The 24,677-nt window shown below is 43.0% G+C and overlaps 1 protein-coding gene across 2 annotated transcripts in view; it reads left to right on the forward strand.

Annotated features, from left to right (window-relative positions):
• Positions 1-11,751, forward strand: part of ETS1 (ETS proto-oncogene 1, transcription factor) — a 136,137-nt gene extending 124,386 nt beyond the window's left edge. For both annotated transcript variants that reach the window (XM_089537667.1, XM_089537664.1), the window contains 2 exons: positions 9,657-9,775; positions 10,240-11,751. In XM_089537667.1, the coding sequence (XP_089393793.1) occupies positions 9,657-9,775; positions 10,240-10,455 (335 nt within the window). In that variant the 3' untranslated portion in view covers positions 10,456-11,751. The remainder of the gene's footprint in view (positions 1-9,656; positions 9,776-10,239) is intronic.
• Positions 11,752-24,677: the final 12,926 nt, after the last annotated feature.

Genomic DNA, 24,677 nt, shown 5'->3' on the forward strand with positions numbered 1-24,677 from the left:
AGCACAGCCTTCTCACAAGTTGTGCCCCAAATTCAATGGGCAACTTGGCAGATTCTCCAGTGTGCTGAGACTGAATAGTTCCAGAGGTCCCATGGCACTAAGGGTCATATCATAGAAGGCAGCTTGTTGTCTGTGCCTTGAACACCAGTGTCGGAGGGTTCCTATCTTTTGCAGTATTTAGGATCTTAAGATATTAAAATCTCTGCCTTCAGTTCACTGTGTTTGTCCAAATTCCATCTGCACTTTCCCACGTCTTTGTTTCACTTTGAGTTGGTAGCCTTCGCTTCTTTGTCCCGTCTGCAATTGCACACACACACACACACACACACACACACACACATTTGTATTTTTCATCATGTATGCATTTTTTCACATAGTTACCTAATACAGTGGAACATTGTTATATGCTGGGGTTTGGTTCCAAGATCCCCCATGAATAACAACATCCATGGATGCTCAAGTCCCATTAAATGTAATGACATAGCAGGGTCAGCGATGGTTAATACTTGGATGGGACACCACTAATGAATCCTGGTGCTATAGGCTATATTTCAGAGGAAGGATTGGGAAAACCATCTCTGCGTATTCCTTGCCTAAGAAAACCCTATGAAATCCATGAGGTTGCCATGAGTTGACAGCCAATGTGAAGGCAAATAAATGCACACCTATTTGTAGCTGTTCACATTATAAAATCCACGCACTGTTTCATGTGTTCAGTATTTCAAATTTTGGGAATTTTTGAAGGAAGGTGCCTTTTTTAAAAAAATAGCAACTACAAATCTTGGGAGATGCGAATAGGGTAGTAGATTGTTGAATCCAACCAAATTATTGCCCATGCCTAATAGAAGATCTGTATATCTGAAAATGCTACAAAGTGTAATGGAAGGTAACATGAACCACAAGGTCCCATAGAAATAAATAATGGGAAAAGTAGACATTAAACATCACAGATATCATCCTAATACAGTGGAACAGGGATACTATAAAAATAATCCTTAATACAGTTTCGGTTTAGTAGTTGTTTTGATAGGTGCTGTGGAATTGATCTGAATTATTCATATAGCATAACTGGTTTGGGATCCACTTGACCTCAGTGGTACTTTGTTTTGTATTGTAATTGTATTTTGGCTTTGGATCTTATTGGTAACTGCTGTATTTTTATTTTTTTCTTCATTTGCTTTAGCAATGCTCCTGTTGAACCAGCTCCACTGGCTGCCAGTTTGTTTCTGGGCATAATTCAAAATGCTGGTTATGACCTATAAAGCCCTATGTAGCTCAGTTCCAGGCTATTTGGCAGACTGTGGTCTGTTACAGACGGCCAAAATAAAGCTGCTTCGGGTCTCTTTGGAGGCATGCTATTTAAATGATGCATGGGTCCTAAGAGTCCAGAGGTCGCGCCAAAGCCACACTCCATTCCTAACCACTGGAGTGCCGCTTTGGTGCAGCTTCCAGATTCTTAGGATGCACGCATCATTTAAATAGCATGCCTACAAAGAGACCCGAAGCAGCTTTATTTTGGCAGTCTGTAACAGGCCTGTATCTCCTTGTATGAACCAATCTGTCGTCTGAGATCATTAGGAGAGGGCCTTCCCTCACTTCCACCACCACAACAAGCACAATTGGAGGAGGAGGCGCAAGAGGGTCTTCTCCATGACTACACCTAGACCAGTGGTTCCCAACCTTTGTTGGACCGCAACCCCCTTGCAGCTGGAAGTCATGACCCTTTTCCAGCCGGCGGCCTCCCTGATTGGTTGGGAGGCCAGGAAGGGACGGGACTTTCGGCCGCCTACAAGCACCAGCGGCCTTTGTGACCAGAAGTCCTGTCCCTTCCCCATCTCCCAACCAATGAGGGAGGCTGCCGGCCAGAAGACGGGATGGGGCTTCTGGCCACAATGGCTGCTGGAAGCCCCACATGATCATAGCAGTGGCGGCAGACCAGAGGATGTCTGGCTGCCCTGGAGGAGGAGGAAGAGGAAGGGCAAGCCCCAACCTGGCGACCTGTAAAAATGGTCATTCAACTCCCAAAGGGTTGCGACCCATAGTTTGGGAACTGCTGTCCTAGACTCTGGAAGGCCAGAATGAACCCCTCTTTGTTCTTCTGACAGCAGGCTAAGACATTTTTATTCAGACAGGCTTTTAAAACAGTAGGTTTTTAAAGAATAGGTTAAGGGTGCTTTACTGTTTATTTGTACAGTTTTTAGCACTTTTATCTTTTATTAAAAAGTATTTTATTATTTTCATGAGTGATGTGTTTTAACACTGTAGTAGCTTAATTTTGTTTTAATGCTCACTATTACGTTTTTATTTATGTTGTTCTTTTAAATTGTAAATGGCTTTGAGTCCCAATTTTGGAGGAAAGCAGGATATAAATAAATATTATAAAAATCAATATGATAATTTAAATTTCTTTTATAGTTGATCTTACATCGCTTATAAAACTGCATTTTATAAAGTCACCAAAAACTAAAGCAAACACATAGATTAAAAAAGTGTTTCCGACAAACACAAAAGGGTTGAGTTGTGTCTTCTTCTATGCACAGTGAGGGTCGCCTTCTTCTCCTTTTGTATTGGTTTCCCAAGTCTCCTTTTGAATTTTTCTCTTACTTGCTTTCTGGAACTGATTTTCCTTGAAGCAGGAGACAGGTGTGGTCATATTTAACCAAGTTACTCCAGGAGGTTTTGGCTTCCATTGTAGCTTCCTTTGGCACATGAACGAAAGAACAGAAACCAAAGCTTGGCATGTGACTCTTGTTGAACTTTGACTGCAGTGAATGGGGAATCCACAACTGCTTGATACAGATTATTTAGCAACCTGCTAAAACATGCAGGAATTAGGTTCCGTGCAACCTGGCGAGATGTCAAGGAAATAACCAGCACTACATCTTTATAATTTCTAGGCACTTTTAATCTTTAGTGAGTAACTTGTTTGGTGAAAATATCATAGGGCTTGACAAATGCAATAACTTTGTTGAAGTTCTCTGTGTTCTCTGTTGAATGTAGATTACATTACAGATAGTGGTAACTGACAGCCTCATTAGCAATATCTTAGATCAGTGCTTCTTAAGCTACTAATGTGCAGAAATGGTATTATTGTTCCCCCAGTATACCAGGGAAAACTAGCTTCATATTTGTGCCCATTGGCTACAACTATTTCTTGTTTTCCTGGAAATTTGCTGCAGGTTGGCACCAGTCCACAGACCAGCACTTGGAGTAGAACTGTTCTACAAAACGTTTCATCAAGGCTCATAACATAGGCCTGCAGCCAGGATTTCTTCTAGACCAAGAGCAAATGGGGCAAGAGAGCCTGGGTTGAGGGTTGTGCTTAAATGAACAGTAGATGTTTATTTCACTGTGTCTGAATACATATTTTTATTGTAGTTTCTTTTGTTGCATAGCCTTTCATACAAATGCAGCAAGTTGTTGACAGTATTATCTCACTATAGATAGGAAGGACACTAATAACTGTTTTACCAGTTGAGGATTTAGGCTGAGAATGTAGGACCTTTGTCCCAAAAAAGAGACCAAGAATAAAGCAAGTCAGAGGGGGATCTTTTTCTAAATGTGATTCCCAGGTTTTCAATAAATTCATGACTATTGTGGGTTGGAACATACACTATGGGAACCGAAGATTATTGTGCCCAAAGGGTTCCTTATTGCTATGTAGAAAAAGGAAAACAATCGTTGCAAGGGATTTCCAAACTACCGAACACATCCAAGCTTTTTCAAATTATTCAGCATCTCCGGACATCAGCTCATGAGAACTTGGAACACATTTCTGGCCAGCTTCACTGTGCTGGTTTAGATGCAGCCCACATGGCCACAAGAAATTTGGCAGGAGGAAATGGGCACTGAAGAGCCATTGTGGGATTTACACTAAACAAAAGTGTGTGGGTGCCTAGATAGTGGAGAAGGACAACAGAGAATATGCTATGTCAGAGAACTTGGAGAGAAAACAACTTTTTGAAAAAAGAAAAATTTTAAAAGTTACATATGTAAGTGCTCCTGCCCCTGACTGGGGTGGTGGTGGGGAGTTTCTCAGGTTGGAGTGTGCAAAGTGTGGCCCTGAAGCCTTTTTGTGTGTGTGATTCTGAACTCCAGCCATCCAGACACTCCTGGACTGCCATTTTTCTGGCTAAAGAAAAGGTGACTTGACTTTCCTGGAAACCACCAGGAAACTTCATGGAATCATAGAATCATAGAGTTGTAAAGTTGGAAGAGACCCCAAGGGCCATCCAGTCCAACCCCCTTCTGCCATGCAGGAACTCTCAATCAAAGCATCCCTGACAGATGGCCATCCAGCCTCTGCTTAAAGACCTCCAAGGAAGGAGATTCCATTGCACTCTGAGGAAGGAGTGTGTTTTACTGTCGAACAGCCCTTACTGTCAAGAAGTTCCCCCTAATGTTGAGCTGGAATCTCTTTTCCTGGAGCTTGCATCCATTTTTCCATGTCCTGTTCTCTGGAGCAGTGGAAAACAAGCTTGCTGCCTCCTCAATATGACATCCCTTCGAATATTTTAATAGGGCTATCATATCATCAGGGAAGGCACCCTGAAAAGTGTAGCACTATTTATTATTATTATTATTATTATTATTTGATATTCTTCAAAATGAAGTGTATTTTTGGACACTTTTTGTTTAATTTTCTTTTTCTTTTCATTTTAGAAACATTTTGAGTTCTTTGGCCCTTAGAAAGTTTCAAGGCCAAAGATTGGCCTTCCTGAAATACACCAAAGCTGTCCATCCATTTTAAGATATCTCCAAACCCTCCCCCCGCACACACACACACCATAAATTTCTCAAAGGTAACAAACTGTAAACTCCAACATCTGAGTGGGTAAATGAAGCAAGGGAGAGACTGTAAAAGTGCTGACTTTGTATGCCAGAAGGTGGGATATTTAAAGCACAAGGCAAGTTAAACAGGGACAAGAGACAGTAAGTCGTGGTCACCATTCCAGCCACCCAGATCCACAGGCTCTGCTTATTCTTGCATGAATAGCTTGTTGAGCTGACTCACTAGCTCCAAGCTTTTGCACTCGATGAGATTGTGTGGCTTGTTCCTGCATCAACATGCCCTGGAAAAAAGCCAAATAATTTTCATACCTGCCTCCTTTTTATCACATCTCAGTAAACACAGCCGGGGAACAAAAAGTCAGGGTCAGGAGAGGCGGCAAGCAAGACACGGGGGCAGGAGTGCGTTGGAGGTCAGGTTGTGGCCAAACGTTTTTTGGCAGGTGTGACAGCGGGTGAGGCTTTCATGGCAGCAGAATGACTCCTCCTTTGCACCGATGCCAAAAATGTAATCTTGTTTAGGGAACCAGGAGCTAAGGTTCCAAATGAACCTAGGAAACATTCCATTGAAGTTCTTATTCAGTAAGAACAACATCCTGGATACTATGCTGACCTCCTAGAAGATATAGGGGATAAACAGTATGACAAAATAGGATACATAATTGGGGACAGACATAAGTCTTTCAAACCCTACCTTTGTTCTCAATTTGAAGTGCCTACCTTTTTTTTAAATAGGGTCACCAGATTCAAAACTGGAGGGGGCTCCTGTACCTTTAACAGTTGGATAGAAGAGGGAATTTCTGCAATTGCTGCCAGTTACCTTTCCATGTTTTATATGAATCTTTTCTATTTTCAAAGATTTAAATGCTTTTCTTAAAGCTCAGTTCCTGGCAATAAGAGCTTTAAACCAAAATATGTGAATATTGTTGTTTTCTCCCTTTTGCCCTGCCTACTTCTAGACTGTATATTTCCCCTCAAACTTCACTGATGCAAGCTCTTCTTTTTTTGAATTTGACCTAAAACAGGAGAGTGGAAAGTGCATCCTGAAGGCTGTTTGTTGACCCCTAAACCTCATTTTTATTCTTACAGCCCCCAATTGAATTTTTAGTTCATGCATTTTCCACCAAAACGCAGCAGCTGAGTGGCTTCCATGACTCCTACCCTCCCAGCCTAAAACAGGCAGGAAAAATCAACCTTAGCAAAGCAATATGAAACACAACTGAGACACTACTACTCCCAGGAGGCACAACAGTCAATATTGAGCCATGCCTCTACAGAGTAGTTCAGCCCTGGCCCAAACCATACTATTCTCCTCTAGAAGTTGTAGCTCTTACTTAGGGGGGATACAGACGGGGGCCTCCATGTTGCCCGTTTTTGCCCCTTGTCAGTGCCATGCCAACCCCACAGCGCGACACCAATGCACACCCTAAAAAGAAGCATCCTAGAGCGGCTTCTTTTTAGAAGCACCATAATGGCACTTGCGCGCATTAACGAGGCCTTTGTTTGGGCGCATAGACGCCCATGTTTCAGCGTCACGTGCCCCGTGTGGGCAGGGCACCAGCAAGATGGCACAAGGGCTCCACTAGAAGGGCTGGGTGCATATGGATGCCCAGCCCTCTGGAGGCCTAAAATCAGCCCCAGGACGGTGCTTTTGGCCATCTGTATCGGACCTTAGTCTCCTCTCCAATCTCCTATTGTAAGATGAAATATTTCTTTAAATATTCTAGCTCCAAGCCTTTAAACCAGGGGTCGGCAACCTACGGCCCGCGGGCCGAATCCGGCCCGCCGAGGCCTTTCTACCGGATGGGAAAGGTTGCGCGAGACTTCACCGCCATTTTGAAAAACAAAATGGCGGAGGAGGAGGAAGAGGAGGGCTGCGCAGCCTGGGGTGGAGGAGGCAAAGGGTGAAGAACCGCGCCGCCCTCCCTGCCTCCCCACGGGGCTCCCCGCGGCCTCCCCTGCCTCCCCCGGGGCTCCCCTGTCTCCCCGCGGGGCTCCCCGCGGCCCTCCCCACCTCCCCGCGGGGCTCCCCGCGGCCTTCCCTGCCTCCCCGCGGGGCTCCCCTGCCTCCCCACGGGGCTCCAAGCGGGGCTCCCCTGCCTCCCTGCGGGGCTCCCCTGCCTCCCCACGGGGCTCCCCGCGGCCTTCCCTGCCTCCCCGTGGGGCTTCACGCAGCCCCGCGCCGCCCACCTCCTCCTCTGTCCTGCCCCCAGGCCGCGCGGCGCATGGAGGAGGGGGAGGAGGAAGAGGAGGGAGGAAGAGCAGGAGGAGGAAGAGGAGGAAAAGGAGATGGGGCAGCAGGAGGAGGAAGAGGAGGGAGGAAGAGCAGGAGGAGGCAGGAGGAGGAGGAGGAGATCGCAGCAGGAGGAGGAAGAGGAGAGAGGAAGAGGGGGGAAGAAGAGGAGGGAGGAAGAGCAGGAAGAGGAAGAGGAGATGGGGGCAGCAGGAGGAGGAAGAGGAGGGAGGAAGAGCAGGAGGAGGAAGAGGAGATGGGGGCAGCAGGAGGAGGAAGAGAAGGGAGGAAGAGCAGGAGGTGGAAGAGGAGGAAGAGGAGATGGGGGCAGCAGGAGGAGGAAGAGGAGAGAGGAAGAGCAGGAAGAGGAAGAGGAGGAAGAGGAGGGAGGAAGAGCAGGAGGAGGAAGAGGAGATGGGGGCAGCAGGAGGAGGAAGAGGAGAGAGGAAGAGCAGGAGGAGGAAGAGATGGGGGCAGCAGGAGGAGGAAGAGGAGAGAGGAAGAGCAGGAGGAGGAAGAGGAGATGGGGGCAGCAGGAGGAGGAAGAGGAGAAGGTGGTGAGTGGCCAGAGGCCACATGGTTTTTTTTGTTTTGTTTTGTTTTGCATTCTTTTTAATTGCTAACAAGTCTCCCTGCTTTGACAATGATAGTGTGGTGATGGTGATGATGAATCAGCTTGAGAAGCATGCAACTACTGTTTCAGAAGCTGAGAGAGTGTGACCTTGCAAAGTGTGTTTTGTGTGCTTTTAACGCTAACAAGTCTCCCTTGCTTTGACAATGATAGTGTGGTGGTGGTGATGATGATGATGATGATGATGATGATGATGATGATGATGACAATGATAATGATATGAGTCAGCTTGAGAGGCATGCAGGCACTGTTTCTGAAGCTAAGAGACTGTGACTATCCAAAGTGCCTTTTTTGTGTGTTTTTGGTTCTTTAATGGTGATATTGATATCAGAAAGCCTCTGAGGCAAGGCCAGTGTAAATTGCTGTGATTTTTACAAACCCATGCGCAGTGAAGAAAAACCAAAGTCCCTTGACCAAGTACACACTTCTGAGAAGTACACTTGGTCCAAGAACGGTGAAACCACCTTGACATGTTCAATATGCATAGCCCTGTTAAACCATGCTAAGTGTTAAACCCAAGGGGTTTGGTTATGGAATAAGCCTCTGAAATACGCAAGAGGCCATGTTAAGTAAAGCCATGTGAAATGCACAACTGTGCTGTTGTGTGTGTTTTGGAATGCAGGTTGGGGGTGTTTGTCCAGAAAGGGACCGAGGAGGAGAGGGTGGGCACACGCCTCCTCCTCCTTGCAGGGCTTCGGTGGAGGCTCCGCCCCCGGTGGGTGGCTCCGCCCCAGAGGGTGGAAGCTCCGCCCCCAGTATGCAGCCCCGCCCCAGGGGGTGGAAGCTCCACCCCCCGACTTCGGCCCCCCGACTTGTCTGAGGGACAGCAACCCGGCCCCCGGCTCCAAAAGGTTGCCTACCCCTGCCTTTAAACCTTTAACATGAAGACTTTGAATTAGGTTTGGAAACATACTGGAAGCCAGTTATGTTGATGAAGTGGCAATGTCCTATCATGGTGACTAAAAGTTTTAGCTTTTTTTTGAAATAAGTCTTTTCATAAATTGCAATCACTCAGTCAAGATTTAAAATGGAAAATTGAGCTTGCTTGGATTACTGCAGAGATGATAGAATTAGAGGGTTTAGCAGCCAGTTTCCATCTCAAGAATTCTTACTGCAGGCTGCACCAGCCACAAAAATGAGGGGGGACCCGAAAAATTAAAAATAGAAAGTGACCAGAGCACCATTTCTCATGCTGGACTGCAGGGATTGTACAAACCATTTTACTTCAAAACCTGTGGTTCCTTGACACTCCAAGGAGCAAAAAATGACGCTTTACTGGCATTTTTCCTTCCAGGGAAACATCAGGCAGGGGGGGCATAATCACCTGCATTGTTGGGATAAGAGACTATTAGACAGGTAATGTAGAAGTATTACAAACCCAACATTTTTTCTAGCAGCCATCATTGGCTGTTATGGATCTTACAGGACACCTGGAATACTGTGTCCAGTTATGGGCACCACAATTCAAAAAGGATGTGGAGAAACTGGATTGTGTCCAAAGGAGGGCAACTAAAATGGTGAAGGGTCTGGAAACCATGCCCTATGAGGAGAGACTTAGGGAGCTGGGGATGTTTTTCCTGGAGAAGAAAAGGTTAAGAGGTGATATGATAGCCCTGTTTAAATGTTTGAAGGGATGTCATATTGAGAAGGGAGCAAGCTTGTTTTCTACTGCTCCAGAGAATAGGATCCAGAACAATGGATGCGACTTACAGGAAAAGAGATTCCAGCTCAACATTAGGAGGAGTAAGGGATGTTTGACAGTGGAACAAACTCCTTCCTCGGAGATTGTGGTGGAGTCTCCTTCCTTAGAGGTCTTTAAACAGAGGCTGGATGGTCATCTGTTGGGAATGCTGTGATTGAGAGTTCCTGCATGGCAGAATGGGTTTGGACTGGATGGTCCCTGTGGTCTCTTCCAACTCTATGGTTCTATGATTCTAAGATGCCTTATCATAGATTTCATTATTAACATACTTGGTTTCCCTTTCTATTCATTTGCTATCCTAGGTAGTGGACCCATTCAACTGTGGCAATTCCTACTGGAACTTCTCACAGACAAATCCTGCCAGTCCTTCATCAGCTGGACAGGCGATGGCTGGGAATTCAAACTCTCAGATCCCGATGAGGTATGTATGCTCCAAAGTAAGCTCATTCAGCCATGCAAGGAGTTAATTATATTGTTTACCTTTATTTGTTCATTTTATCAATGTATACCCCACTTTTCTCCCAGTAGTGGGGCAGAAGACAGCTAACAAAACCTTTGTTGGTGTTTTAGTTTAGGTAAGGGGATGTATTTTTACTTCTGTATTTGTTATGTAATTATTGTTTTTGCATTTTTTAAACTGCCTTGATCCTTTGAAAAGACGTTATATTAAATAAAATTTATATTGTTATTATTATTATTATTATTATTTAAAACAATTATTGAAAAAGTGATGAATAAATTTATAAAGGTAAAACATTAAACATTAAAAATGTTAACATTCATTAAAAGACCACCTCGAAACCTTAAAACAGCAGACTTGACCAGAGTAAGCATGCACATTATTTTTTAAGTCCAAATTATGCACTATAGTTGTTGACTTTCTAGGTTGCAAGGAGATGGGGCAAGAGGAAAAACAAACCAAAAATGAACTATGAGAAGCTGAGCCGTGGATTGCGTTACTACTATGATAAGAACATCATCCACAAGACAGCAGGGAAGCGCTATGTCTATCGTTTTGTATGCGATCTGCAGAGCTTGCTGGGCTACACACCTGAAGAGCTCCATGCCATGTTGGATGTGAAGCCAGATGCTGATGAATGAATGAATGGAATATGTGGGGCTAGAATAGAAACCTTTATGGAAGAGATTTCTTAACGTCTATCTAAAAATTCTATTGGACAATCTGTTTTTGGCAGTCGTCATTTCCATTTTAAAAAGAAATTCAGATTTCTGGTTATGAAGGGGAAGGCTGTTAAGCTTTTGGATGAAACTGTGACATAGTTTGGCTTGGAGTAGAAAAAGCAATCTTTCACATTTGGAATGTTCTAGCAAAGTTCTATTTGGGTTCTCTTGTTTTAAAAGTCAGGAATAACAGAGCTTAACAGTTAACCACCCGTTACAAATTATTTAACAAATTAATTACTTATACTCTTCCCCCCCCCCCCCCCAGTGTCATAAACTGACAATCTATGAGCTCATAAAGCTCTCTCTTTTGGTGGGGAATGGTCTCAACATCCTGTTTTTCAGGGGAAACAATAGCCAAGAACTGTGGTCCCCAATAATTTTTCATTTCAAAAGACAGGTTTTCTTTGTTGTTGTTTTACTTTGTTGTTAACAGGTGGGACCAAAACTCTTTTTTTTTATTTGTAAAAAAAAAAATGTTATTTTATTAAATTTTGTGCCAGTATTTTTCTAAAATAGTCTTAAGCTCGAAGATGGTTTCAGTATTGCAATATTCAGTGTTGTTCATTTGTTTTCTATGCCAGCTACAAATGGAGGGGAAAGAAGTACAGTGTCCTTGTAGACCCCAACAGAAACAGACAGATTTGACAGTGGAGCAGAAAATCAGGATAAAACTGGGGAGAAGGAGGCAGAGTTGTAGATGAAGGGCTGTTTTGCTTAAACACTGGGGCTCTTGCACTTTACTCTCTTGTTCTGTCATTATAGCTGGCGGATATCTCCTGTATATTTTGTTAAACTTTTCATTAGCAAAACCGTTCTTCCATAAGGATTTTTGTGGTCTTTTCCTCCCCATTCATTCCCAAGACGTTTTAAAGGAAGGGTTTTATTCCAGCATTGGAATTAATCATTGCCTACTGCAACATGTGTTCTTCCAGATATCATCGGACTGCAGCTCCCATCGTCTCCCATGCTGGCTTGGACAGATGAGAGCTGCAGTACACAGCGCATGGAGGGTGACAACTTGATCACTCCAGTTTAATTCCTTACTAGTAAGGTAATGCAGCCATCCATCATTTATTGATCATTTGTGCTCCAACTCAAGGGCTCACATCCCATTGTAAACCTCAACTAGAGGAGCTATGCTGAATTGATGCAATCTTGGGAAGTCAACTCTGGTGTAAATTCCATTCATTCAGTAGGTATACCCCAGCTGGGCTAACCATTGCTACATTTATGCCGCTGCAGAGAATTACATTGTAACTACATGTAGTGGGATAATTATATATGAAAAGAATATTATTTTGACTGTATCCTGAATTGGGCATACAGTTCCTTTCAATGCTATGAATCTGAGATCATCCCCTTTGAGAGGAAAAATAGGAAAAACCAAGTAGAGATAATGACTTTCTCAGGGCTGTTGGAAAAGCTGATGCTGAGTCAGGATTTGACATTAGAATCCTAAACCATTACGTGCCTGAATTCCAGTGTATAAAATCCCACTGCCTTCCAGGGTAGGGAAAAAAAGCCTTTTGAAAATGTATCCTTGGAAAACACGTTCTTAATGGTTATTTTCCTTCAAGTCATTTTTGACTTAAAGTGACCATAAGTGAGAACCTGTTATGGGGTTTTCTTGGCAATATTTGTTCAGAGGGGATTTGCTTTTCCCTTCATCAGAGGCTGAGAGAGTATAACTTGTCCAATGTCACCAAGGCTGAGTAGGGATTTGAACCTTGTTCTCCCAGAGTCCTAAATTGAGCACGCAACCCACTATACCCCACTGGCTTTCCTTTGTAGCATTTCCCTATCAAATAGCTTTAAAGAACATGATAAATATCCAAGACCTTGATATTGAAGAGAGATAGATCATGTGCCTTTCTTTCCTCACTGCATTTTTGTTAAAATTCCCAATTTGTAAATTGAGTGTTAATTGAATTAGCATAGAATCATAGACTCATAGAGTTGGAAGAGACCATAAGGGCCATCCAGTCCAACCCCATTCTGCCATGCAGGAACTCTCAGTCAAAGCATCCCTGACAGATGGCCATCTAGCCTCTGCTTAAAGACCTCCAAAGAAGGAGACTCCACTGCACTCCGAGGAAGGAGTGTGTTCCACTGTCAAACAGCCCTTACTATCAGGAAGTTCCTCCTAATGTCGAGGTGGAATCACTTTTCCTGCAGTTTGCATCCATTGCTCTGTGTCCTGTTCTCTGGAGCAGCAGAAAACAAGCTTGCTCCCTCCTCAATATGACATCCCTTCAAATACTTAAACAAGGCTACCATATCACCTCTTAACCTTCTCTTCTCCAAGCTAAACATCTCCAGCTCCCTAAGTTGTTCCTCATAGGAAATGGTTTCCAGACCCTTCATTTTACTCGCCTACCTTTGGACACGATCCAGTTTCTCAATGCCTTTTTTGAATTGTGCTCAGAACTGAACACAGTATTCCAGGTGGGGCCTGACCATAGCAGAATAGAGTGGCACTACTACTTCCCTTAATCTAGACACTATACTTCTATTGATGCAGCCTAACATCGCATTGGCCTTTTTAGCTGCTGCATCGCACTGTTGACTCATGTTCATCTTGTGGTCTACTTGGACTCCTAGATCCCTTTCGCACATAGTTTCATTCAGCCAGGTAGGAAGGAAAGCCACTGCCAGTTCTCACAGAGGCAGCAGGATCTTGGCATAGATGTGGCACAGTGTGCCAAGTATTCCCTTTAGAGCAAAACTGAAGATGTTGTGCCTGTGACCTTAAAGCAATAATGTCCATACATTTGATTTATTTTTTAAAAGTTTAATTATGTTAAATCATTTCAGTAGTGCATAATTAGGAGAGGGGTAAATTCCTGAATCACTTGAAGTGTCAGGACAAAATGAAACAGAGCAGCTCTGAGACAGTGCTTCTGGTATGAAAAACGGGGCTAAAAGGAGGAAACAGGATTATTATCCTAGGTCTCTGTCTTCCCAGCAGCAGGTTCAAATCTGGGCTGCACCTTTTAGGCTGTAGGCCTGGAATGCTCCTCAAAACCCAAACAACTATCTCTTGGGGGAAAGGATTTTCTCACCAAGATCTCTCTTTAATATGGCAGTTGGTATATGTCAGGATTGTTACACAATGGATATGGGGGTGCATCCCAATCTTCGCCAATTCTAAAATGGTAAAGTCTAGACCGAGGTTTAATGGATCCGCTATGGGTAATGAGAAGTAGGCCATTGACAATGCTGTCCAGTGTATTCTAAGAGGAGTAGTGTTTCAAAGTACAAATTCATAAGTAGTATTTCAAAAATGGACTGCCAAAATGCAGGAATTAACAACAAAGTCACAGTGGCCTGTTTTGCCTCTGCCTGTTTTGATCCTGGAGAGGCAATATCTGTTAGGAAATTGATTAATGACAGCCCAACAGTCCCACTTTGGAAGAGCCATTTCTAATTAATACTCTGCCAACCCACTTTTCAGCTGCTTTAAAAAAGTCTCAATTTTCTTTCCTCCTTTGTCTTCAGCTTACTTCTATTTCTGCAAACTAAACTCAAAGTGAAAAAATAGTGCTCACTCAACTCAGAGGGAGAGAGGACAGAATCTTGCCTTTCCCAATAGGCTCTGGCAAAAGCAAATTGCTGCAGCTTCTTGTAGCTTACGCAGTCTTTCTCATTAATAACTTTTGCCATCTTGACCACACTATGACGTTGCTCAGCCACATATGTCCCAGTTTTCACCTGTGCAGTGTTGGAGGTATTGTACAGTTTTGCAAAATACTGCATACCATTTAGGTATATGAGTGTATTCTTCACCCAGAATCAAAAAACGCTGATGGTGCAAAATGGCCACAGTGAGGAAGAAGGGCAGGATTCCTGGTGTGCCAAACCTTGCTTCCTGTGATATGACTATGTAACTAGGATGCAGTGGTTGTTGATATGATTTTAATTGTCATGGCTACCCAAGCATGTGCATTCATAAATGCACACAGACAGAGAAGCACACACACATGGTCTTTGGATCTTAATTTGTCAGAGATTCTTGACTCCAGTAAAGTTCCCAAAGATCCTGGGGGTTATCAGGTTTTAAAATTAAATCCCCATAAGTTTTTTTGACATAGATAAATGTGTTAAGTAAATTTCTCCAATCTGGTGTCTAGCAGATGGGAATTATATTTCAACACATTTAAAGAACACCAGTTTGGAGAAGGCTACCATCCACCGTATTTGACTACCAGTTTCCAAACAGTTAATAGCTTCCATTCAGGTCGACATAGCTGTCTGAAGATCTTGGTCTTGCTTGGAGGAAGATAGACTCAGTATTTCATGGGAATATGTAGAAGGAAGATTTTGAGCCAAGGACGTTGATGGCGAGTGTAGTTGGAGAGGAGGGGGATATAATGGAACCAGAACCTCTGGTTCTGTTACATTTTATTCCATAAGAAAGAAAGGAGGGCATGAGTAGAAGATGAGAAAAATGAAAGGTTAGTGAAGGTAAGGAAAAGCTGCATTCCTATGTTTTTAAAAGGACTGTCTTTCTAACACTGTCTGCTATTAATGCTTTAGCATTCGGTAACATTCTCTCTAAGAAAAGAGGATAAATACCTATGGACACCCAGCAACCAACCAGTTAGAGAAAGCAAAATAGAGATAGTACTGACATGAAGCTGTGAAAACAAAGGCATTATATTTCTAGCTTCCAGAGCTATTGCAGGCTTTTCATATTCCCGTAGCTAAACATCAAGTAAGTACCCATCCAAATTATCTTTGGGTCCTCTAGTTTTTCAAACAGATGCTAAAACAATCTGCTTATCATATGAATTACTCAAATGTCAACTGAAAGATAAAAAGCTCACAGTGAAGCTTTTGACGGTTAAAATTGTATTGGTGGCTCGGAGTTCATTTCAGAGCTTCAGAAGACATCATAAACGTACATCACAAAGTGGCATAACAATGTACTTCTCAAAGCAGAGGTGATACCAACAAAAGATCCTAGTTTTCAAGGCTTTATGTAACAAAATCAGAATATTTTCCTATGACCTGAAATTTTCAGTCAGGAATTTCTAAGAAAAGGATACCCATTTAAACAGTGGGATCCTTTGTGTGTCTGATCAAATGTCAATTGAATTCAGTGATACCATTCAGAATCCTTGGGTTGGAAGAGCAACATTCCCACCGCACCCCAATTATAACGGGTTGTACCTTTCCATTACCAAAATTCATGTCACAGTAGCAAAAATCTCAGCAAAAATGGTGGGCAGGGACACATTCCCTATTCCACAGCTGAATCATGGTCACAATTCTATTGGCTAACCAGGTTTGAGTTTCCTGCATACCAGGTTGTCCAGCAGAATTACTGGGATGGTTGAGAGGCCCAGGGAGGGGAAGATACAACCAGCCTTCATAGTGTCCATCTCTGGTTTGTAGAATCTAATTCTCTGAATGTCAGTTTAGGGCAAGTTGTTATAAGGTTTCATGTCCTCAAGACTATAATACCTATACCATCGCATCACCTAACTTTGTCAAACAGATCCATATCAATCCTTGTTTATGCTGATGATGTTGTGCATATGTCACTCACTAGAATAGGTCTAAACAGAGCCTTTGCAAACCATTGTAAGAAAGACTCACTAAAAATTAACTATAGCAAAACTAAGATAATGGTTTTCTCAAAAAGGCGATTACATTATATATGGTCATAACTGTTTCTGTCCAATCACTGTCTCCTGTTGTACGCACATCTTGTTGAGATTAAGCATTCAGGACATGTCTGTCCTTTTGATGAAGTGCAACTTCTCCACTCAGGTGCCTTTATGAAGGTGTGGCAAATGTGATGGCTGCAAAGTTTTGTTTTGATGTCTGCCAAACTGTCATGAACTGTGTTGCCATCTTGTCTCCGCTTTTGCTGTTTTAGGCCAGGCTTTTAAAATGTAGCCCTACCCATTTACCATCAGAATTGCTGTTTGTGGTGGGAGAGTTGTTGTTGTGTGATTGTAGGCAGAACATATACTTTGTATGGAGCAAGTCCCCCCATTTGATCTTGGACATCTTCACTTAAAAAGATCTCAAATAGAAGAGTTGGGAATGGTGTCTGTCTGTTGCAGCCCTAGAGAGGCATTGCCTGTTAGGAAACTGTTAGTGAGGTAGATGAGTCAGTATCTTTTCTCCTTCCACTTTCCTCTGTTGTCCCTTCCATCAGTTGTTGCAAACTGAGTTCAAAGTGCAAAAGTATTTATTTGTTCAAGGCAGCAGGAAGAGGCAGTGTCTTACACTTCCCAGTAGACTGAGGCAAAAGCAAACTACCACAGCCTCTCTTAGCTTATGTGTTCTTCTTCACTGATACTTTTTGCCAACAGGCCACAATATGATGTTACATGGCCACATTCATCCAAGTTTTCACCTGTAAAATGTGGGAGGGGGAGCATGAGCTCAGTATAAAGTAATTCCATATGTTTACCTGAAGCAAATAAGAATCATCTTTAGGGCACAGTGGTATGCCTTGGTTAGACGACTTGCTTTGCTTTTTGTGTTTGGACTCCTATTCAAAGCTGATTTTGACCAGTTTTAAAATGCTTTGAGATGTTTGAAGCGATTGTGTCTGCAAATCACTGGGTTCTGCACCGGTAGCAAAGCATAATCTAGATCAGGTGCAGGTTTTGGCTGTTTTTTGTAGCCCTTGGACCCTCAAGACCTGTTAGACTGCCTCCTTTATATTTAAAATAAAACAAGTGAAATGCCTTTTCTGGAAGCTTCCAGAACCACCAATTCACATTTAAATTGATTGCAGCTCCTCTCCCTTCACACTTGAGTGTTGCTGTTTTTTTTTTAAATACCCATTTCTCAGAACCAGGTGTGAGTTTCTTGCCACATTCTTTTTCTTGGGTTTTCCCAGCATTTTTAGTAGCTCCTGTGGCTCCTGGAAACTCCTAATGGTCCACAGTTGTTCCCTCTTGAGTCTAGACGACGTGGTTTGATCCAAGTGATCACTGGAATGCAGATCGTTTTTCGCTTCGCAGCAGGGTGCTGGAGACTTTTATGAAACTCGATCAAGATTCTGTCCAGATCCATCAAGGTTCATTTAAAAAAGAAGTATTCTCAGGGATCTTGAAGGGCAGTAGAGTGTCATCAGTGCTGCAGTAGAGCATCTGTGGCATTGTCCCTTATTGATGTTTGTGCCTAACTTGCTGCTTGTCTTTAAATACAGTGATGGACAGGCAGCATTGTCTTCACACTGTGTGCCATTATTGCCTACCATTTACGCCCTTCCCGTTTACCGAACTCACAACCCATGAGTTCTTTGGACTAGATGAAGGTAGAATAGATGTAACAGATATCATATATCAAAAGCTTTTGCCCCTCAAAGTAGGCTCAATTCAGTATGTATCACCACAGTGCTCCCATGGTCATAATGTTTTCCTTTATCTCCTAAATACCCTAAAGCCACCAGATCCTGTCTGATCCTGGAAATTAAGCAGGGTCAGCCCTGCTTAGTATTTGGATGAGAGAGCATCAATGTATGCCAGGTGCTGTTGGCTAAATTTCAGAGGAAGGAACTGGAAAACCACCTCTGAGTATTCCTTGCCTAAGCAAACTCTGAAATGCATGGGTCAATAGGCGACTTGAAGGCACAACACACACACACACTCCAAAGAGCAGGAGAAATATCCCAAAGCGCTGGGCAATTTAATCTCATCTTCTTTTCTGGGACCTTCAAAAACCCTGCTTTGGAGTGTGAATGAGAGAGTATAGGACTTGTATTATTTTTGTGCATACTTTATCCCATGATTCCAAATTGAGAGGCCTCCAGAGAAGGCTTCGTGATCATTTCACCTTTTCTGTCTCATTGTACTTTCTTGCATTATATTTAAGCAGTGACAATACTATCATCATATGACAATCTGCCTTTTACCCCTCAACGTTCTGATTGAACCATTTAGGAATTTGTTGTTATAAACATTCACGGGGGACCTAGGAAATCACAAAGCGTAATTTCTAAGTACTGCCAGAAATATAAGAATACAGACCTGAAAATGAAATTGTATCTTATGAGCACAGCCAACCTAGGCTTTCTGCTGAATGTACAATCCTGTACCAATTCTGACTTCCTTGTGAGTGTACTTTTACAATGCACACGTTTTGTCTCATTCACACGTTACATTTTTAGGTGTGCATTTTGAAAAGGAATACTACTAAGAATGCCTTGTGTCAAGCAGCCCTGTGTGGAACTTTTCTAATGAGATGGTTTGCCTTACAAAATATATTAATGTTTCTACAGAATTGCCAGTTTATTTTCTCAGTTCTGCTTCTGATGGACTCTATACAGAGCCAATGAACTATTGTCTCCGTTCCAAAGATATTGAATAGATTATACCCGATTCATACATATATGGTAGGGCGAAAGTATCTCCAGGAATTAACTGCCTCAGTGAAACAAGTTTGTATTGTTTTTGTTTTAAAAAATAAATATATATGAAGTTGTCCCCCCCCCCCTTTTTTTTTTTGGTCTTTGTTTTTATACCTTTTTTTAAAGCTGATAATTTTAGGGGGGGTTGGGGAGATTGTTATATTATGCTGTTCAACTATTTTCCAACTTGTATTTTCATATAATTTATATTTTATAGAACTGAAGAAAACCTTAAAAAGCAAGATTTTTTTTAAAAAAAAAGAACAAAAGCAGGTGCTTTTTGAGATGAAGAAAACCAAACTCGACTGCGACAGCATAGAGATGTAGCAATGTCCGTGTTTTATAAAATTAGCAAAACAACAACCCCTCCCATACTGAAGACTTAATAGGGAGCGGAGTTGGTTTTGTTTTAGTTGCTGATGCTGGCACATCATTCTTCTGGAGAGGGTTTTTTGTTTTGTTTTGTTTAAAATAAAATAAATAAACTGTACCCTAATTTCATATTGTATTTTAAACCATTTGAAATTAAAAAAAAATTAAATTGCAAAAACATGGTCTGTCTCTTTGACTCCCACTTTTACTAAAGACAGAACACTGCTGATACACCATGATGGGACTAGAAGCGTCTTTTTCAGTTCTTGGTCTGAAAACAAATTCAGGGAGGTGATACCACTGCATTAGGCTTTGTACCAAAGTCCATGTTACTTTGGGCATATACAGACAGGTCAAAATAAAGCTGCTTCGGGTCACTTTGGAGGTATGCTGTTTAAATGACGCACACATCTTAAAAAGTCAGAAGCTGCACCAAAGCTGCACTCCAGTCCTTAGGACTTGAGCGTGGCTTTGGCACAGTTTCCAGCTTCATAGGACGCATGCATCATTTAAGCAGCATACCTCCAAAGTGACCGTAGCAGCTTTATTTTGACCTGTCTGTACATGCTCTTTGAATGGCTGGTGTATAGATGCACAAGGCCATTCTTACCATTAGGCATGGGGAAATTGCTGTCTCGATGGACATATAACAGATGGCATGGAGAAGAGAGCATCCTCCATCTTCCTCACACTGACCACATCCACTCCCATGCAAGACTCTGGCCCTTGTTGTCTCTTGGAAGAAGCAATTTCCAGTTCTTTTTTGTACCTTCATATGGCATCCAGCCTCATTCTTGAATATCTTGAGTTTCTTCCTCTATCTTCCTCCCTCACATTGACCAAATCACTTCCATTCTCATGCAAGAATTGAGAGACTGATTTTAACCAATTTCCACTAAGGCTTTTTATTGCTAGTCAGGAGTTATAGATATTTTTCTCAAGTGCTTTAGCAACAAGTGCCACTCTATTCTGCTTTGGTCAGGCCCCACCTGGAATATTGTGTCCAGTTCTGGGCCCCACAATTCAACAAGGACATTGAGAAACTGGAGCCATGTGTCCAAAGGAGGGCGACTAAAATGTTGAAAGGTCTGGAAACCATGAAGCCCTATGAGGAATGACTTAGGGAGCTGGGGATGTTTAGCCTGGAGAAGAGAAGGTTAAGAGGTGATATGATAGCCTTGTTTAAATATTTGAAGGGATGTCATATTAAGGAAGGAGCAAGCTTGTTTTCTGCTGCTGCAGACAATAGGACCCGGAACAATGGATGCAAGCTCCAGGAAAAGAGATTCCACCTCAACATTTGGAGGAACTTCCTGACAGTGGAACAAACTCCCTCGGAGTGAAGTGGAGTCTCATTCCTTGGAGGTCTTTAAACAGAGGCTGGATGGCCATCTGTCAGGGATGCTTTGCATGGCAGAATGGGGTTGGACTGGATGGCCCTTCTTGGGGTCTCTTCCAACTCTGGTTCTATGATTCTGATATAATATTTAAGCATTAGGATCATTTTGTTTCAGTGCTGAAATTCCTCTTGATTATGTTGAATCTGTATCATTGGAACAATAACTGCATTTACTTCATGATGACCATATTTTCTGGCACTCAGGAGCCAATGCAAACACACAAGTAAATACATATACCTTTCATTTTGCAATGTACTGGGTTAATTTGACCAGAGGAGTGGGAATAAGAAGTCCTTGGTAATGGCAGGAGCTCACAGGATGTACTTGGTGATGAAGAAAACATAATGCGGACCCCCCCCCCCCCCAAAAAAATGTTTTTGGGTTTGTACTGGAACAAAACCTGGAACCTCCAGGGACTTTTACCCATCTGGAAGTGACCTTAGTTCTCCTCTCAAAATCAGTTTTGGAGGAATTGACAGAAGCAGGTTTCAGGGAAAGATCACTGGAGATGGAGGAGGATTAAATGCATTCTCTGCTCAGATGTTTCCTGCTTTCCTCTTAGAAAGCATGCATTAGGTTGGGAACGCCATATGTGTCTCATAAAGACATTGGTTCCACCTTAATAACCCCAGATTTCACAACCACTCTTTCTACGTTCTCTAATTGCACAAACAAGACTACCTTCGCCTTCATTTTACAAGAGTGAGTGAGTGACTGAGTTTGAGTGGGCGGATGTCTGTTTAGCTGGTTGTCCCTGCCAAGATATCTGCAAAAGGACTGACCTTCCCAAAAATGGTAAGTGGGCCTTGTAAACAAAATAGGTTGTGAAATAAGCCAGTTTCTGTAAAGCCGTGTCATGTATGCATGGCACAACTCAGTCTCCTCGCCTCCTTGATGTATTTCCATCTTGTTTGTCTAGAAGCAGAAATAATTTGGTTGATTCAGCAACACCCATTTTGCACAACCGCTCAGTGTTTATTGCGGGTACTTGAAGCTTTGCTTCTTCAGAGCTGAGCGCATTGCTGCAAACCACATGGTCTGCACACATTTTGGATATTTCAATTGCTTATGAACAGAACAGTACCACAGACAACAACAGCAATTATCAAGCATCAAAGCTGTTGTTAATGGTGATGGAGCAGGCCTCCATTCTGGACAGATTACTCTTTGTGCTGGAATAATAATTTGATTCCTGTTTTATTCTCTGAAATCCTTGTCTGGACATTTGAATCATTTCACTGGACAAGGGAGGATCTGTTTGCCTTTTTTCCAGGTGACAGCATGGCAACCCTGTGGGTGAAATATCTCCAAGACCCTCGGTCTTCCTCTGCTCAAGTGCTTCAGGCACACGCCTTTGGTCTCTTTGATTAAGCTGAACCATCTGGCATGTGATCTTCCTCTATTTTTACTGCCTTCCATCTTTCCTAGCATTACTGTCTTTTTTAATGATTCATTTTTCCTCATGATGTGGCCAACATATGACAACTTCAATTCAGTCATCTTTGGCCTGGTACAGACTGCTGGTTTGTGGCGGCCTGGGACCAATTCTAGGGTTGCAGCGCACGCAGCATCCACATTCTTTGGAACCCTATAATGTATGGATGGCACCATCTTTACACGTTACTGTCCATACAGGGCATGTGTGCATGACGCAAGCGCAGGCCACAACTGCATCTCTGGGTGCCGCGCTTGCATCCTGGAAGTGTCACAGTGCGCCCATGGTGCACTGATGATGGTGTCCCCGCACACCAAGAAGAACCTGGTTTTTCTCAGTTCTCTTTGGAACAGAGGGATGCTGCACAATTTTAGTTCTGTGGTGTCCTTTGACAGGAAAACTGGGCGTCTCCTGCCCGCCCCTTTGAGGCGGTCTGGAGAGCCCCTTTGCTTCTTATTCAAAAATGTTCATGAGTGTTACATTACAGCAACATGTAAGGGTCAGAGTGTCTAGGGTAGAGGAGATGAAGGTTCAAATCCCCATTCATCCACCACCTGACCTTGTGGCCTTGGGGGAAGTCATTGTCTCTTACAAGTCTGTGCACAGATAAAATGGAGGTGGAGAAGAACCATGTATACTGGTTAAGCTGCTTGGAGGCAAGGTGGCATACAAACAGGACAAATATAGTCACTGGGCACACCTCATACCAGACACATAGTGTACACACATATTTTAAGGCATTCATTCTAATCCTAAATAGTTTGGTTCTCCATATCCTCTTAGGGAAAAGATCATAATTCAGTTGTAGATGCCATGCAATATATTCAGAAGATGGCATTGTCAGTTTCCAGACTGCCAAGGTATCTTAGGCTTGTTACAGACGTCTCCAGGGGAAACATAGGCGTGTTACAGACCGCCCAAAACGGGCGGTCTCGCGCCGCTGCCGGTTGCTCCATGAGGGAGCCGCAGCAGCCAAACCGCACGGCTCCCTCGCGTAGCAAAAAGAAGCCCCCAAAATGGCGTTTCTTTCCATGGTGTGGATATGATGCCGCGAGGCGCCAATGGCGCACTTGCAACATCATATGTGCCGTGTGACGTGTGGATGCAGCGCGTCCGCTATGTAAAGATGGTGGCCCCCCTGTGGAATGTGCACCACCATTTTGTGCACGCTCCGCGCGTATTAGGATTAAGGGCATCAGGAAGTGACGCCCCTTCCTAACCGTAGTACGTGCAGAGTGCATACTTTATGCCCGTGTGTAACAGGCCATAGTCCTCTATTTGAACCACAGGAGGGTTACTGCCTAGTAGTACAGTAGAACAAATTGAGCTAGGTAGGCAAATAGTCTGTTTCAGTTTAAGGCAGCTTACCTTGAATTGGCTCCAGATTTAGTCATGCTTACAGTAGCTGCAGTGAAATTTGTGGGTCAGACTTAAACACCATTGATTTCAGCAGGACCGTTAAAAGCATGACTAGCATGAATCCATCCCCAAAACTGCAGAGACAAAGCCTGTTTCTTCAGGGAAGGGAAAGGACCCGTATTATCAGGTCTCCCATGTAGAAGTTCCTATTCTCTTTATCTCTGCCTGTTTTTATCTCTCCTTTAACTTGTTAACAAACTCACAACACACTTCCCAAGACCTTCAAGGATCTCAAACATACCAGCGTCATCTGATAAGATAGGGAAGGGATGGTTAGCCTTTTCAGCGGCCACTTCTGAGCCCTAGTCAGTGGCGACACTTCAAGATCTGGTTTGTATTTGCTTTCTTTCACGAAACCTCTCTGTGACCCCAATGACAGGGAGGGTGTTAGGCCAAATGTGGCTTGCTCTTAGAGGATATGGCTGGACAGTTGAGGAAATACGTCTCTTTTATTATATGGAACTCTTTTGAAAGAATACTTAAGAGTTATTCCTGAATCCAAATCCTAAATCAAAAGACTTTGCACAATGTAAATCCAACCACTCCCTTAACAATTCCAAAATCTATATTCAAAATAAAAACAGTTCAAACAAATACATGTATAACCACATGTTTGAATCCCCGCTCAGCCATGGAAATTCACTGGGTGACCTTGGGCAAGTCACACTCTGTCAGCCTCAGAGGACAGCAATGGCAACCCCCTCTGAAGAAACTTGCCAAGAAAACCCTATAATAGTTCAGTCTTAGGGTCACCAGAAGTCAGAAATGACTTGAAGGCACACAACAACAACAACAACAACAAATAGCCACAAGCCAACACTGTGAGGCTGCGGAGTAGGCAAAAGTATATTAATCCTAAAATCTCAATTAGAATTAAACTCTAATCACATCTGGGCCAACCCATATCAGAATGAATCAAAACACTTCATCTCACTAGACATTATGTTCTATATGAGCCAGTCAGACTTTGAACTATCAGTTTAAAAAAAGCCACTGGTGTAGATTGGCTTTGTCTTTCCTAGAAAGACTGCATCAATATTTCACAATAATTAAGTACAGGAAAATGTAGCAGAGACACATTGTCCTAAAGGTAACCCCACCAAGGTTTCACTCTGGCTCATTCATGGAAGGAGGTGCC

This window comes from Sceloporus occidentalis, unplaced genomic scaffold (assembly GCF_023333645.1).
Source record: "Sceloporus occidentalis isolate IW3139 unplaced genomic scaffold, rSceOcc1.0.p SCAF_9, whole genome shotgun sequence".
Taxonomy (NCBI): Eukaryota; Metazoa; Chordata; class Lepidosauria; order Squamata; family Phrynosomatidae; genus Sceloporus; species Sceloporus occidentalis.